At 42.0% G+C, this 16,078-nt stretch overlaps 1 protein-coding gene across 1 annotated transcript in view; it reads left to right on the plus strand.

Annotated features, from left to right (window-relative positions):
- The window catches only part of ptpa (protein phosphatase 2 phosphatase activator), a 29,448-nt gene extending 15,128 nt beyond the window's left edge, over window positions 1-14,320 (plus strand). Inside the window, exons 9-10 of the mRNA XM_079288803.1 lie at window positions 6,303-6,410; window positions 13,336-14,320. Coding sequence (XP_079144929.1) covers window positions 6,303-6,410; window positions 13,336-13,410 — 183 coding nt within the window. The 3' untranslated portion in view covers window positions 13,411-14,320. The remainder of the gene's footprint in view (window positions 1-6,302; window positions 6,411-13,335) is intronic.
- The last annotated feature ends 1,758 nt before the right edge of the window (window positions 14,321-16,078 follow it).

Here is a 16,078-nt window from a genome sequence, read left to right on the forward strand (position 1 = left end):
AGAAATCAAGCGGAACCGATGTGACGTGTTCCAACTGCGCCCCCCAGAGCGGCTCATGTTACAGACAGACTAGCGGCACAACCTGAGAGGGAGAGACACACGCACACACAGCGACGCAGAGAGAAAGAGATAAGAGATAGGAAGGAAGCGATGGACAGATGTGTGACTGCGTAAAGCGCAAATCAGATGGCAAGTCTTTTACAGCTGTAACAGGCGACGCACCCACCACCACAACGGCACAAAAAAAGGTAAAAGCAAGAAAATATAAGGAGGCGTATCTGTCCCTGGGCTTTACAAGCACTGAGGTCGGCCAAGAAGAGAGACCCAGTGTGTTGTGTGTCGTAATCAGTGGTGTATAAAGTACTCAAAAGCCATACTTGAGTAAAAGTAAAGATACCTTACTGGAAAACTACTCAAGTAAAAGTAAAAAGTCACCTATTAGAATACTACTTGAGTAAAAGTCTTAAAGTATCTGATATTTATTGTACTTAAGTACAAAAGTACTTTAGTATCAAAAGTAATTTTCTGATATTAAATGTACATCACAACCTGAACATTAAATGAACATCATAACCTGTTCATTGAAAGTAAAAGTATAAGTAAATGCTGTTAATAAAAAAGCAAAGGGTCAGAATTGTGAGAATGATGAAGTTTATTCTTTTAAGTGCTGTGGCCACCATGACCAAGGACATGGAGCTGTGTTGAACATAATTGGGTTGGCTGTGATCCATCCAGGAGCAACAATGTTCAACATAATATATTGTACATAAGTATACTTTTGCATCTACTATGAACTTATCATCATAATTCTCCGAAAAGCAATATGACACTATGAAGGAGTTGTAACAGTGCGTTTATAAGTCTGCTCATTAGACTAGAGGATGTAGAGGCCAATGCATAATATTATGTTCAGCAAAACATATCCACTTGATGCATCAGGTCAGTGTTTTGAGAAAGGACACCTGCCTTGTAAACTCCTATGGGCCTGATTTGAACACAAAGGTTTTGCTGAAGCTGAATCTGCAATTGGGCGACTGCTACCATCATAACTCCATCTGATCATCCACAACATGACTCAAATATCAAAACATGATCAATACTAAAGCAGCACCGAAAGTAACAACCCAGTCATTACTTGAAACTGAAACATGTCCTGTTCATCTTCAAAAGAAGTTGGTTTTCAAAATTGCGAGAATTCAGTCTCGCTCTTCTTGGGCTGAAGACTAGTCCTGCGATGCTAACTAGTCTTTCACAGGCCGCTGAGGCAGGTAGAGGTGTGTTCAGCGTCACAGACAGCTTGTGCACAGCTGCGAAGGATTTCACTAATGCTGCGCTCTCGCGGCTCCTGTCAATCCGTGTATATAGCTACAGCTAACGTTAGCCAACTAGTGCTGCACAACTGTCAACACTTCCTCAGCTCACTAACTCGCTAGCGATCCACTGGTGTTGGTCTTCGTCACCACAGTCGTTTGTTGCGGGAGTAGCAGGTGCCTCCATTTCTGCTTCCATCATGAAATCAGTCAGCGTAGAGTGGAATTCTACTCATGTAGTCGCCCGCTAGCTTATAGCATGTAGCATCCTGGGAATCAAAACACCGCGGCTTTGAGAGCACTTGTTTGCAATTGTGCATTAACGTGATTAACCAATGATTTAACTTGCCAGCTAGGACCACTGATTCACCAAACCTGCTTGCTTGCAGTCTGTGTTCCACCACAGTCCCTGACGCTGCTCTCATGATTCATTTTGTTTCTAAAGATAGATTTGATTTTGTAGCGAGTAACGAAGGTTTCAGGGGAAATGTATCGGAGTAAAAGTATCGGTTTTCTTTGCAAAATGTAGTGAAGTAAAAGTAAAAGTCAACAGAAATATAAGTAGTAAAGTACAGATACCCAAAAAAACTACTTAAGTACAGTAACGAAGTATTTCTACTTCGTTACTATACACCACTGGTCGTAACATACTGGCGGTAGACGGTATGAAGCCCACTACATTGAAAAGACACTTGGAAACCCACCACCAAAAAGAATCATCAAAATAAATAGGAAAACTGTCATGCCCAGCAGAGTCACTTTGTAAAAGCTGCATCTGTCCCTGTGAAAGCACAACTTGCTGTTAAATGTGGGGAAATGGACTTAAAAGAAATCAAATTTATTTACAAATTAATGTCAGAAAGCAATTTACATGTAGGAATAGGAATGTGATCTATGCAGCGAAAGCAGTAGCTTGCACGTCTAGTCTTTGATTATTGTTCTACATGTAGGAGTCTTTATTTTCTTGCACACTAATTCAGTTTGAAAAACCTACTGTTAAATGGGGAAATGTAAGTTGTTGCACTGTTCCTAACATTTTAAGTTAATTTTACTGAAAAATATATTCAAGAATGTAAGGCAATTAATGTCTGAAAGTTTGGGAACCACTGCCCTAAGAGATGAATGTTATGCCACTGAACTTCTTTTTGTTCATAGTATCCCCTAGTTAGTATATTTAACTCTCACACTGTTACTCACACAAACGGACCATTTTTCACCTAGAAAAATGGTCAAAGAGTTGAAGGTCAAATGAATCCGCTCGTTCTTGCAAAGTGCTTGTAGAAGCTTGTTGAGGTTGTGACTGTTCTCAGTGTTTAGTTGGTGAGCTGCTGTTGCTAGCGAGCTAATCACTGACCAGTGCGAGTCAGTCTCAATAGATTGCCTCTAGCCTCAAAGTAACAGGGCCCGGGATTAAATTCTCGGGCCACCCAGCCCTTCCCCCGCTTCCTCCCAAAGACATACAGCTGACTCTACATTGCCTGTGAGTGTGAATTGCTGCCCATGATAGTGTGGGATGTCAGCTGGGATCGGCCCCACCCCCTGCTACCCAGAGAAGGATAACTGGTTACGGAGAGTGGATGCATTGATAATGACCAGTAAAGCCTCAGCTCAATAGTTTCGGACAATAAGTTTATTCCTATTTGTACTCGTGTCTTATAACTGCAAACCATTAACTAACCAACCAAGGAAGTCAATAGAAGTCAACACAGTTCATTTGCACTCTGGCTCCAGTTGATAGACCATTACCCACAACCTTCATTCTAACTCCAAGTGCAAGGTTCTTTAACTGTGGGTAACCATAGCAACAATATCAAGGCTTAATAGTTAATACCACTTAACTCTCATTGTTGAAATTGACTTGAGTTTATTTGTTTGATAAGTAAAACAGAATAAACAAGACTCTTGGATCTATTTCTGGCCTTATTGTGTACTGTTGCTCAGACAGACCTGAGTATTCAACACTCCACATGTACAAGTATTTCCCTCCTATTCACACACATGTGGATACTTCAAACTCATGTTCTTTTTTTGATTCACATACAAGGCTTGTGTGTGTGTGTGTCGTTCTAAACATGAGTCACTTCCTTCCCCACATGCTGCTGTGAATCACTCCTTCCTCCAGGGAATACGGTCTGTCTCCACCCCCTCTCCTCCCTCCTCATGCCCCTCCCCCATGTGTTCTCAGGCGAGGCCCTGGAAAGTGTCTAGAGCAGTGTGGTGGGGGGATGGAAAAAGGAGGGGGCTGTTAAATTGATGCCCCAGGGTCTGGTTTCGGATTCCCCTGCCTCTTGGGGAAAATGGTGGGAAAACAGTCGATAGTCCTCACTTCATTCATACATTTATGAATTCCTACATTTGTTCTCGTCACAGTGACTGTCTACTTATTGTTCTGCTATATATTCTTACTAGTGGTTGTCTGTAAGCCAACACTCTCCAGGATATTATTTTTATATTAGGTGTTTGCTGGAACAAGCATTCTGTTCTGCATATTGAAAGCAGAGAAGTCAGTGTGTGAAGAAAACAAAGTAATCACGTTTCCATGATAAGATTGAGGAAAACAGTCAGCCTGTTGTTTTTAGTCACACTCATTTGTCTTCCATCTTCACATCATCTTCAGAAGAACAAACAAACCTAAAAATGATTACAAAGCTAAACAATTCGACACGGAGAAACCGTACCATCAAGTTCAATGTGCTCACTTTAGTTTCATTTCCAAACATGGACAACTATTGGATTCTGGTGAATGCAGCTTTAAAGTTACGATCAAGACTAGCCAGACAGCAACATCAATAATGTCCACAGGGACAAAGGTCAATGCAGTGAATGGATTTTCCTATTTAGATCAAAGATGATATGAGATCGTTGATAAAGCAAAGACAATGTATATACATCAGTGGTGGGCCGTCAGGGCCTTCAAGGCCTTCTCTGCTGGCCTAAACCGAATCACAAAGTTAGAGCTAGAAATACACTAAATGTATGATAATTTATAAAAATATTTCCCCCATTATCTTATGTTCTCATTGCACAGCTCCTGTCTTCCTCAGTTGCTCTGCTTCCAGTGCAGCTTGTTTTAAGTAGAGCTTTTATCCAATCAGATCTCACCTCTGTGTCTCTAGGTAAGAACAGAGGCCTGCAGACTCACAAGTGCATCCATGTGCAGTTTAAGTAAATGGGGACGATATTGTTGATTGTGATAGTGTTCAACCAATCAGATCTTTAGTTTGACATGTTGGGCGTATTCTTTGACGTGTCAGAGCTGCTAGCTGGCCTACAAGTACGTGATTGGTCAGTGGGCTAGCCTGACATGTTGGGCTGTGACAATCTGCTGCCTCTGTGGAGCGGACATTTTCAGCCTCAAACGCATTAAAACCTATTCAAGAAATACAACTGGGGAGGCTCGACTGTCTTCACTGGCATCCATGAATGGAGAAGGACTTCTTACTGGAACTACAACACACGGATGTACTGAACAACCGTGAGATTAAACTCTTTGTTAACAAAGAAAGGAGGATGGACTTTGTCTTTAAATAGTGAACAGCAGCTCTGGTAAGTGAACTGCTTTTGTTTTTACATCTGCAGTAGCTTTAATATGCTTGTTTATATATTATTAGTACAACTTGTATTTATGAAGATGGATTTTTGTTTGGTTTTATATGTGATGGGAACTATTGTTACGTCCAGCGTTGCTCTGGGGACATATTTAACCGGTGCCAGTGTTGCCAACTTGCTCGCTAAATCTGGCGACTTTTCGAACCCTCATGGTGACTTTATTTGACAAAAGCTACTAGTGTCAAATCTAGCGACTTGTTCTGGTGTTGTTGGAGACTTTTCTGGTGTTTTGACGTTAAAGCAGTACGTTCTGCACTGTCGTGAACGAGCAGCGGGTGCTGCCGTGAGCCCCTCCGCCGCCGCAAAGCACTCACAGGCAGGTGCTTTTTTTGTTGCTGAAAACAGCTGCCGGCTTCACCTGAAACGATGAGAGCCGTGAGAGTGAGTCCAAACAAGCCCAGAACGATGAGCTGACCGATGCTGTGGAGCTCTGTGGAGCTGGTGACAATGCTCTGTGTTTGTCACTTTCACATACTAGTGCTGATGGGATCTACTGATGTCAACCTATTGTATTGTAATATATGTAGCAGCATCATTTGAAGCTTGTAATCTTCCCAGGACTGTGTGATAGATCAAACGGCAGGTTACCTTTGGATTCCTTACTGTACACAGTGATAATGAAGGATGTGTACAGGGACAGATCCCACCATCACTTTTCTCACATTCCTTTCCTCAACCAGTCGTTCCTTTTAATAAGTACAGAAATCAGACAAAGCTTGTCATTTAGAAAGGCAGCTTCAGTCAGCTTGGTTTCAGTCCTTTACGGTGGACTCCACTGGTGACCCGTTTTCTGTGTAACAAAGAATGAAATTGTCCATAAAAACAAAAAACACTCATGCAACATAAGCCACCACTTCTTCACTGTCCATCAAGAAACTCTGTTCCAAAAGGTTTTGCCGAAACATGTCTTTCTCTGCCACGAGAATGGGTCGTCATTGGGACCCGTTCTAACCGACCCAACTCAGGCTGACCAAAGCTTCATCACTGAAGACTCAAAACTTTTGAAACCCACTTTTCCGGCCTACGGTTTCTGTGAAAAGATTTTAGTGATGGTTTCTAGAGGACTAAAAGGAAGGTTTAAAAGCTATCCTATTCAAATCAATGAAACCTTGTGGTGCAATAAAATGATACAACATAACCTTAAGAGAATAACTATGATTTATATACTGCTTTGATAGTATTCAAAGGTTGAAGTTAGAATGTTATTGGGCATCATTTTGTGACTGTGTGTGCTTATGTTAAAGTTCTAAATGAATACGCTTAATTTCATTGTCATCCTTCACCATAATCAACAAACTACACTGTTTGATAAAGAGAGTATTAGCTCCACCAAAGAGGTCTCACTTGGGTCTGGGTCTTTGTCACTCTTTCTCTGTTCTGTAGATGAAGACCGGTCCGTTTGCCGAACACTCCAACCAGCTGTGGAACATCAGTGCTGTTGCTTCCTGGTCCAAAGTCAACCAGGGCCTGATCAGAATGTACAAGGCAGAGGTATGCTCGCTTCGTTCTCTCTTGGGCCACTGCTCAGTCCAATTCTTCAGGGATGTATCCGTCTGCTGGTGGAGGAAGAGTTCATGCTGGTTTTAAAATTCAATATCATTGGTGGTAATCTGGGCTGACTCCAAACTAAAACATTTAGTGATTAGAAGATTCATTACAACTTACATAGAAAACCACCAAATTTGACCTGCATAGATAAATAAATACAAAAGATGCTTTGCTAATTATATAATTGGCACTAAATAGCGAGTAATGTTAAAAGTAAACCAAAAGATTGACCTGATGCTGCAGCTAGATGAAAAGCAGGACGATCAACAAAGTCTGTAAGATTCATCCTCTTGGAAACATGAATGACTGTACAGACATTTTTATTTAAGCTATGCTAGGGAGGACTGGAGTAGCTCAACAATTCACGAATGAATCCGACTGACTTTGGTGATCCCCTGACTCTTCAACTGGCGGTCCCATCAGTCGTCATCAGTGTGTTTGTCATTTACGCTGCTCTTCTTCCTGTGGTCGTCTTATGGTCCGATTGGCGCTTATGTTACTGGCCAATGCAGCGTGACGTCAGGTTGCGGTCCTCTAGAAGTTGATTTTGTTTAAACGTTTCAGGGTTTTTTTTGACATCCCATGCAGCCTCCACCGCCGCACCCCAAACTACCCACATGCAAATGAATGGGAAGACTGGCATTTCTGCCACAATGTCTGATTTGGTGTGAATGCAGCCTAACAGACTGTTTCTTTGGGTAGCAGAGGAGAGAGCCAGGAAAGGGTTAATAAAGTGTGTGTGTGTGTGTGTGTGTGTGTGTGTGTGCGCGTGTGTGTGTGTGTGTGTGCGTGCGTGTGCGTGTGCGCGCGCGCGCGCGCGTCTAAGCCCGTTCTCCCCGCCTGCATGCCCACATCCTGTGTTTTCCAGAGCAGCCTGTGAGCCTTCCCGAAGAGCTGAGGGGCCAAGCTGTCTGCCTCCCTTCCCCCCCCCCCCCTCCTCCTTTGCCGTTCCCTTCATTAAATCCTCCCCTCCCTGTCCCGACCTTCCTCCAAGCCTGGAGCAACCATCAGCAGACTTGCATTCCACACTCCCTTTTCCTGGCCCCACACAGGGTTTCAGCAGAGAGTTACTAGACTTAGAGCAGAATCCACCATTTTCTGTCTGAGAGAGGAGGCAGTTCTGGGGGCTTGTTGCCTGTTCAGAACAAACTGATTGCATGAAATGACACATGCGCAGGGAAACAATGCTGGATGCACTTGGACTGTTCGCTTGACTTGAATGGACAGAATTACACAGGATGTCTTGTCCATACATGAGAAGATCAGCCATCCAGCGCTCCATATTTAGGCCCCTACTAGTGTGTGTTACTACCAGTCGTGTTTAAGTGTTTTCTTTCTACTCCTTCTCAAGGCGGCCATTGGGTTGAGTTCAATTCAATGTACTACACAAAGCTACTTGCACAGACTTGCTTGAGATGGATAATTCATCCCTGTGAACATATCTTATTGGATTTATTGTTGTCTCAACAAGTTAATTTACATAGTGGAGAGAAATTAATGAACCCCAGACTGCCTTGAAGGAATAAAAGACATTAACACACTTAACAGATAAGGCTGGTGTTATTCTCTGTTTTCCTCTTTGTTAAATATTTTGAAAAGACCAAAAGTAACATGCAAACGTGACACTGTAAGGCTCATTGGTGGGTTGTTAATGGTTTTTGGACAACACTGGAGCTCTATGGTGCAGAGGAAGATGATTTATCCACACTCAATACTCAATACTTGTTAGTGGATAGTCAGTGATGGTTTGGGTTTGCTCATGGGATTTGTTGACCGTAAGAAAACTGTAGAATATCTCAGAATTACCCTTTCAACACTTTGGTGTGCTGTAGAAAACAGTGTGTGGTTCGATGGTAACGAAGACTCAAGTGTACAGAAACTAATAACTAGATCGAGTTGGGTTATCAGTGGGTATTTTGATTGAATCTGTTAATGCATTTCAGTAGGATAGTTTATCTGTGAGCAATGACACATTTTCATTGATTGAATACGTTTAGACTAAAGTTCTCTGAGGCATGTGTTTCCACCCCAGTTCTGCCCAGATCATGACCGATAGCGGCACTGCACAGAGACTGAGCACAAGAGTTCAATTCCACTGTGCTCCCCCCGAACAGCCTCCCAACCCCCACTGCAGACACCCACCACCCCCACTGCTGCTCCCCAAAACTGGGTCCATGTCAGTACACACTAAGGCTTTCTCTGGGCTGAGCCACAGACATTTTCAACATGTTCAAATTGAAAGGCCAGTGGTACGAGTTAACAGCAACACTTGTTGTCCTTCTGGAGAAAGGCATTGTCAGTAACTCCGCCACTAAATCCATTTCTCCTCCTTCAGCCATTGAGTGTTAAAAAAACAAAGCTACGTAATAATAAACTACACCAAGCAAAACCCTACAAATGTCATAATTTCTTCCATATCTTTCAATTTGAACTCTTACTCCTTCAACTAACTTCTGCCAGCTTCCTTAAATTTCACATAAGTCACGCGCTGGCCCACTGACCAATCACGGCGCGCGTTAATGCTGACGTACGTAGGAGGCTACCTCGGTGCCACTGGCACGTCAAAGATTACGCTCATATTATTGCGATACCATATTATCACGAAACTTTAGTCGCGATACCATATTATCACGAAACTTTAGTCGCGATACCATATTATCACGATTCTTTAGTCGCGATACCATATTATCACGATACTTTAGTCGCGATACCATATTATCACGATTCTTTAGTCGCGATACCATATTATCACGATACTTTAGTCGCGATACCATATTACCGCGATACTTTAGTCGCGATACCATATTATCACGATACTTTAGTCGCGATACCATATTATCACGATACTTTAGTCGCGATACCATATTATCACGATACTTTAGTCGCGATACCATATTACCGCGATACTTTAGTCGCGATACCATATTATCACGATACTTTAGTCGCGATACCATATTATCACGATACTTTAGTCGCGATACCATATTACCGCGATACTTTAGTCGCGATACCATATTACCGCGATACTTTAGTCGCGATACCATATTATCACGATGCTTTAGTCGCGATACCATATTATCGCGATACTTTAGTCGCGATACCATATCACGATACTTTAGTCGCGATACCATATTATCACGATACTTTAGTCGCGATACCATATTATCACGATACTTTAGTCGCGATACCATATTATCACGATACTTTAGTCGCGATACCATATTACCGCGATACTTTAGTCGCGATACCATATTATCACGATGCTTTAGTCGCGATACCATATTACCGCGATACTTTAGTCGCGATACCATATTATCACGATGCTTTAGTCGTGATGTGATATTATTGCAATTTTAAAAGCGCTATGCTGAGTATTGTGAAACCAAACGTTGCAATATATTACGATTTATAAACTTTTAACTGCAAATTTTGATTAAGATCAAGTTTTCACGACATTCATCTCACTTCAGTCCATTTCTAATAGGTCTGTAGCAATGAACTAAAATATTTATTATCATAATCAACTATTTCCTTTTACTTTAAGTCATCCATAGTGATGATTTGTATAACAACAGAATTCTAATGATGTTGAAATAACAAAATCTTAACATTAGTAGTTTTAACTGTGTATTATAAGCTGGTTAATGTTAGGAAGTAACCGTCATGTAACGTAGCATAGCCCACTGTCACTCTGTAAGTAAATTGCAGTGTTTAAATAAATGAAACCCTGCATCATCATCAGCTGAAATCTGATAATAAATCAAACCTACGCTGTATGCAGAGAAATGGCTGGACTCCCAGGAGACAGGGGCAACTGTGGCTCAGTAGTGGAGCGCGTCGTCCTTCCCCAGCTCCACTAGTACATGTTGATGTGTCCTTGGGCAAGACACTTAACCCCAAATTGCTCCTGTAGGCTGTGCCTGCGGTGGATGAATGGGTATTTATGATTAGTTCGAGTCCTGATGGGCAGGTGGCACCTTGCATGGTAGCCACTGTCATCAGTGTGAATGATGACATGTAGTGGTAAAGCACTTTGAGTGGTCGGATGACCCGAATAGCGCTGTACAAGTACAGTCCATTAACCATTTACTCCCATTTAACCCCTCGTGTCAAGAACATCCAGCTTTACTGCTTTGTCTTGGTTACTAAAAAAACTAGTGCTGGGCAATGATTCAAATATTTAATCGCATGGATTTTTTGTGATTAATCGCGATTGATATGGTAAAGTTCAATAATGAATTATAAAGTAGTGTATTGTGCACTTTTATTTGAAAAGCACCGTACTTTCCGGACTATAAGCTGCACCGGTATATTGACCGTAGCCGCAAATATTTAAAAGAATAAGGAATTGTTCCATAGATAAGCCGCACCGGACACCAGGTGTCCCCGTTGAACGACAAGATGCTTTTAACAGTACTAAAGTTGTCTTCTTCTCTGAACATCATAACATGTCCGACTCGCTAGCTTCTAAGCTAATTTTAACATTACCGCCAATGGGGAAATGCTAACCGCGATAATAATATATCTTCGTAGCCTACATCTTTTCATGCTTCATACAGACATACTTGCATTACAGACTAAGGTCTCTAAGTAACAGCTGGTAGCAGAGGGGAGGAGGGGGTTAACTGTTCTGTGTCGGGAGCTAGTAAATGTTGTGTTAGACCGGAACCGGAAGTTGTTGTTGTGGAAAACACACTGTACGGATAATGTTCGAGGGATTTGCTCGGCAACAAGAGCGACGGTTTCTGTGAATAAACCCCTTGCAAGGACCCTGTCGCCGACTCGTAAGTGACACATTACAATATTCATGTTAAATGTGTTGGCGGCGCAAAGCTACGGAAAAATCCGCATATAAGCCGCAGTCTCAAAGTGTGGGGGGGAAAGTAGCGGCTTATAGTCCGGAAAGTACGGTGCTGCTATATGAACAAAAGGGCAATAACATTTGGTTCACAAGATGCAGGTAGCATGTTTCATACTTATGTGAATATAATTCATACTTTGTTGGAATCTTATTCTGAAAACCGGATGTTCGTCTGAAGAAACCGGATGTTGTCTCACGTTAATCTTTCCGCTAACTTTCAAAGTCCTTCGCTCGCTCCCGATCTGTGCCGTTTGAATGCGTTTACAGTGAATTTCAGCATATAGGTGCACTAACATGTAAGTGTCTGCTGAGTTTACCGCAGCGATATCCAGTAGTAGCAGCGGAAGTCGCCTTTTCTCTACGGCAGCGGTTCCCAAACCTTTTAGGCCGCGCACCCCCTTCTACATCCCGACCGGGTTCGCCACCCCCCCCCCTTAATAAAAATGTTTTTAAAAGCAACAGAGCCTTTTAAGCCTTTATAGCCGCATAAGCATCGGACCAATGAGAGAACAGTTTGCTCGCGCGTGGCATTTGTTTACAAGATTTAGTCCGCTGTTAAATGTTGCAGTGTGAACACAAACCGAACAAAGGAGCAACTGCAACAAAGCAAACGAACTGAAGGTGTGAAAACGCCCTGAAACACTGCAACAAAGTTTCAATAACTTTCAGTGACACAAGGCGTCACTTTTAAAGAGCAATACGGATGGCGAGCACACACGCACAGGCTCAGAGGCAGATTATCACATTTAATTTACAATTAATGAGCGACTAATGAAGCCAGGATGTCTTCGGACAAAGCATCGATGCGGTGCGACACAGTGTTGTTGGACACCGGGATCATGTCCAACTTTTTTGCTTCTTTCTCCCCAATCATACATTCCACCATCTCTCTGGCAGCTGGCAAGCTCACGTCTTCGGCGATTGTGTGCGGTAGCCCCTTTCTCGCTATTCTGTAACCAGATATGAAGCCTGTAGTGCATCATTTATAGACCCAACACATGAATGAGACTGCAGTTGTTTTTGGCTGTTTTGTAACTCCTCCAATTTCGATATGAACAATGTAAGGGGCTTTTGACTTGCACTGGCATGCTTGGTGTTCAGGTGGCGACGTAAATAAGAGCTTCAGACTGTTAGCCAGAACCTCACTGCACACCACGCACTGTGGCTTTGGGCAATCTGCGTTGCCAATCCAAGTGAAGCCCAGACACAGAGACTTTTCATCATATTTCCTCTTTTTTTCCCAGTCTGATGCTCTCTCGTTTCCTCTTTTTAATTTTTAATTTTTAATTTTAAATCTTACAAAGGGAATTTTTATAATTCATGTTTTTATTTTGTGAAAAATCCCACTTTTTAAATAAAAATTACATTTTTTTTTTAATATTTAATATTATTACACCATCAGACCGCCATTACACTTTTCCTCTCGCGCACCCCCTAGAGGCAGCTCACGCACCCCCAGGGGTGCGCGCGCCACACTTTGGGAATCCCTGCTCTACGGCAACCCTGAAGGGACATATCTCCAATACAAAACCATAAACATGAGGCAGTCTGACTATAGGATGTTTGCTGGCTTTTATCCCACTGTTCTTGTCATCCTCTTGTTGTTATGTATATGTATTGTCTCTTGTCTTTCAGTAAAAAAAAAAAATAATAATAATAATAATTTTTGTATTTATTTAAAAATGCGTTAACACGCGATAAAATAATTGTCGGCATTAATTAATGAATGCGTTAACGCAAAATAAACGCGTTAACTTGCCCTGCACTAAAAAAAACCTTCGACAAGAATTCTGCACAGTGTGACAAGCTGTCTGTGATCTTCGGGTACATTTGAAGATGCACTCCAGTATAATAATGAACAGTAAGTTGAAGGTTCCTGAAAAGTACTAAAGAAATAGACGGATGGAGTACTAGAATGATGACTGCACTTCATCAGATCTGTACTTTGTTTGAAGCATACTGTCTCTGGTGTTGGTAAAGCAGTCCTCCTCCTTTCTCTCTTTTCAGTGTATGGAGAAGTTCCCTGTGATCCAGCACTTCAAATTTGGTAGCCTGCTGTCCATCCAGCCAGGGAAGCCTTGACGCTCGTGCTCCGCACACAATGGAAAGACCAAAATCCCAACAGTTTTCCCTTCCTCTGGCATCTTCTCGTGCAAATAAAACAGTAGCAAAAACCAACCACATGTAGTTTGACACACGGTTGCCCACACGTGCACGCATGTGGTCATGAAAGCTTGTAGGCCATCCATAACTTTAATGCAGAGCATGTTGTGGATGACCTTTTATGATTTTGAAACATCTTTATATATTTTTTTCTCAATTTATTTAAATAGTGGATAGAGTTTAAATCTGTTTCCTGAGGGATTCTTTTTTGTTCTTTTTTTAAAGTCGACTCATGTTTGAATATTCCTCTAAAGTGTGGCTCCTCATGAGCAGAGACTGTGTGACTTCTTTAAACTCTTTTCTCATTCTTTTTCAACTTTAGATATTTTCTTGGTTTTGCTTTTAAGGCCAAATGTTTTATTTTAATGCAAATGTACTAACATTTTGATTGCCCAGTTATCCTAACATGTAAGTCACATTAATAATTTGCTACTTGTGTTTGAGTGTTTTTTTCTGAATCAAAATGCCTTGACAGTTCAATGTCTTGCTCAGAGGAGAAAGTAACGGGTTAGGTTTTCAAAGCTTCTGTAACAGCTCATCCAAAGTGTAATGTTCAGAGTTTAGTCATCTTGGTCACAATCTTTGCATGAAATCCCTCTTTCATTTCCCCTCCAGTCTGTCAACTATCAAGCTTTTCCCTCAAAATGCTCAACCCAGGTGAAATACTGTACTTTCTTACCCTGGGTTTTAAATGAGTGTTAAATTCTGCATGTGAAATACAATTGGCACATTTTAAAGAACATTGCATTTGTTTGTAATGTAAAAACAAACAAACATTTTTAATTACATTGACCTGTCAAACCTGATTTAATAAATTTCTCATCTTTTATCTGGTGACCCAACCATGAACTTTGTTCTCTATTTCCCTGCTCCGTGAAAGCGATCACATGTTCAGTTTGAGAACGTCCCACGCTAACACCCCCTATGCTCCCTGCTGGTTTGAAAAGTACTTGGATCACATAAAGATTCTGCACATAATGACTTTAAGCCAGAAATAGGTTGCTTTGTCTCTTCATCCTCTTTCAGCTGAATCACATGTAACAGGCTTCATTTTGGGGTGAACATCATTTTTGCTTGAATCCTGAAAAAGAGGACCCAGAACAATCGGACAACATTAATGGTAGCCTGCCGCTGGAGCAACGAAATGATTTGACATGAAGTTAACTGCAACAAAACATCTCTCTAAATGAAGCTGTCCATGGCTGATATGAGAGGTGATGTGAGAGTACTCCAGCCTACAGTAGTGACGGTCAGGTGTTCCAACAGAGGATGACACTGGACAGACCTGCTGCTCTCGGTAGATTGGCAGCTGCAATGATAATATGGTGATCAGAATATTCATTTTGCATCAGGTTTGCCTTTGTTAGGTTAATATGCGTCATTCAAATGAATAATGATTTCAGGTCAAATTCGTGCTTTTTGCTCTTGATTTTCATGTTTACATGGATGAGAATTAAGTATGTGAAAATTGGTAAATGCCACAAATTATTTAAAATTGTGAATTTTAAAAACTTGCGAACCAGTCTCTGTACGAGAGTGTCCTTCATGAGGCCCACTGTTTTATTGGAAATAGTCTTTGGCTTGCTTGTGACCCAGAGATGAACCCAGCAGTGAGGCAGATGGATTCTGAGATGAGAGGAGAAAGTGTTGAATATTGCATGAGTCAGGACACTTTACACTACTCCTTCATGTGGGGGGTGATTTTTTAAATTTTGATGTGGTAACCAGGAGTAGGGGAATTCCGATTCATGTCAAATTTCTGATTCCAAAACATCATGTAACAGTCCGTTTTTTACTGAGGACTGGGCTGGAATTCCCCTTCCGTACAGGATGTTGGACTGCACTGGAATGAAGCACAGCAGGCCAAAGGCGACTGAGGGACTTTGTACAAATGTTGTGGAGTGTAACAGCAGCTGTGTCCCCTTTCAGAAGAAGCCTCTGTTGTACGACGCAGGTGTGTGCTTCACAGGAGTATGACGTCATAAGACGAGATGCTGACTGGGAATAAAAGCACTGGTGTATTGAGCCAATCCTCTTCGCGCCACATAGTCCGACAGTCATCAGGTCGTGTTCACCAGGTCTTTGTTCAGTCCCTATTACATAGATCATAAGAGCTGGTGCATTGAAAAAGCCACCATGTAAAAAGTGGAATCCAGCCCTAAACTCTGCTGTCTGTTGCTCAACACGCTGTGAAACCAGCAGCCTGCGCTCAACATCCTCTAGAAATCAATATGGCGTGTTCTCACCAGCCAACTGCCCAACCACACTTTTTGTGATGTCATGGCCGGGCTAACTTGGCAGTCAGTCTGCAACTGTTGATGTGCAGACAAAACTGGAATAATTCATCAAAACAATACGTTGGGTGTGCACATGAGCAGGGGGTTCAGTTACTTTACAGCAACCTGATGCTGGTTGCACAATATGTAACCAGCGGGTCTGCAAGTCTGCAACTGTGGCTTGACAGTGACATCATCGCTCCAGTTAGAGGCTGCTGCCTTCAGGTGTCTGAAGGAAAGGCCTTCAGTGTAGAACCACTAACTCATGACAGACGTTATTCTGCCTGGATGGCTTTAATGCCATCACAATT

Source organism: Melanostigma gelatinosum (genome assembly GCF_949748355.1).
Source record: "Melanostigma gelatinosum genome assembly, chromosome: 18".
In the NCBI taxonomy this organism is placed as follows: domain Eukaryota; kingdom Metazoa; phylum Chordata; class Actinopteri; order Perciformes; family Zoarcidae; genus Melanostigma; species Melanostigma gelatinosum.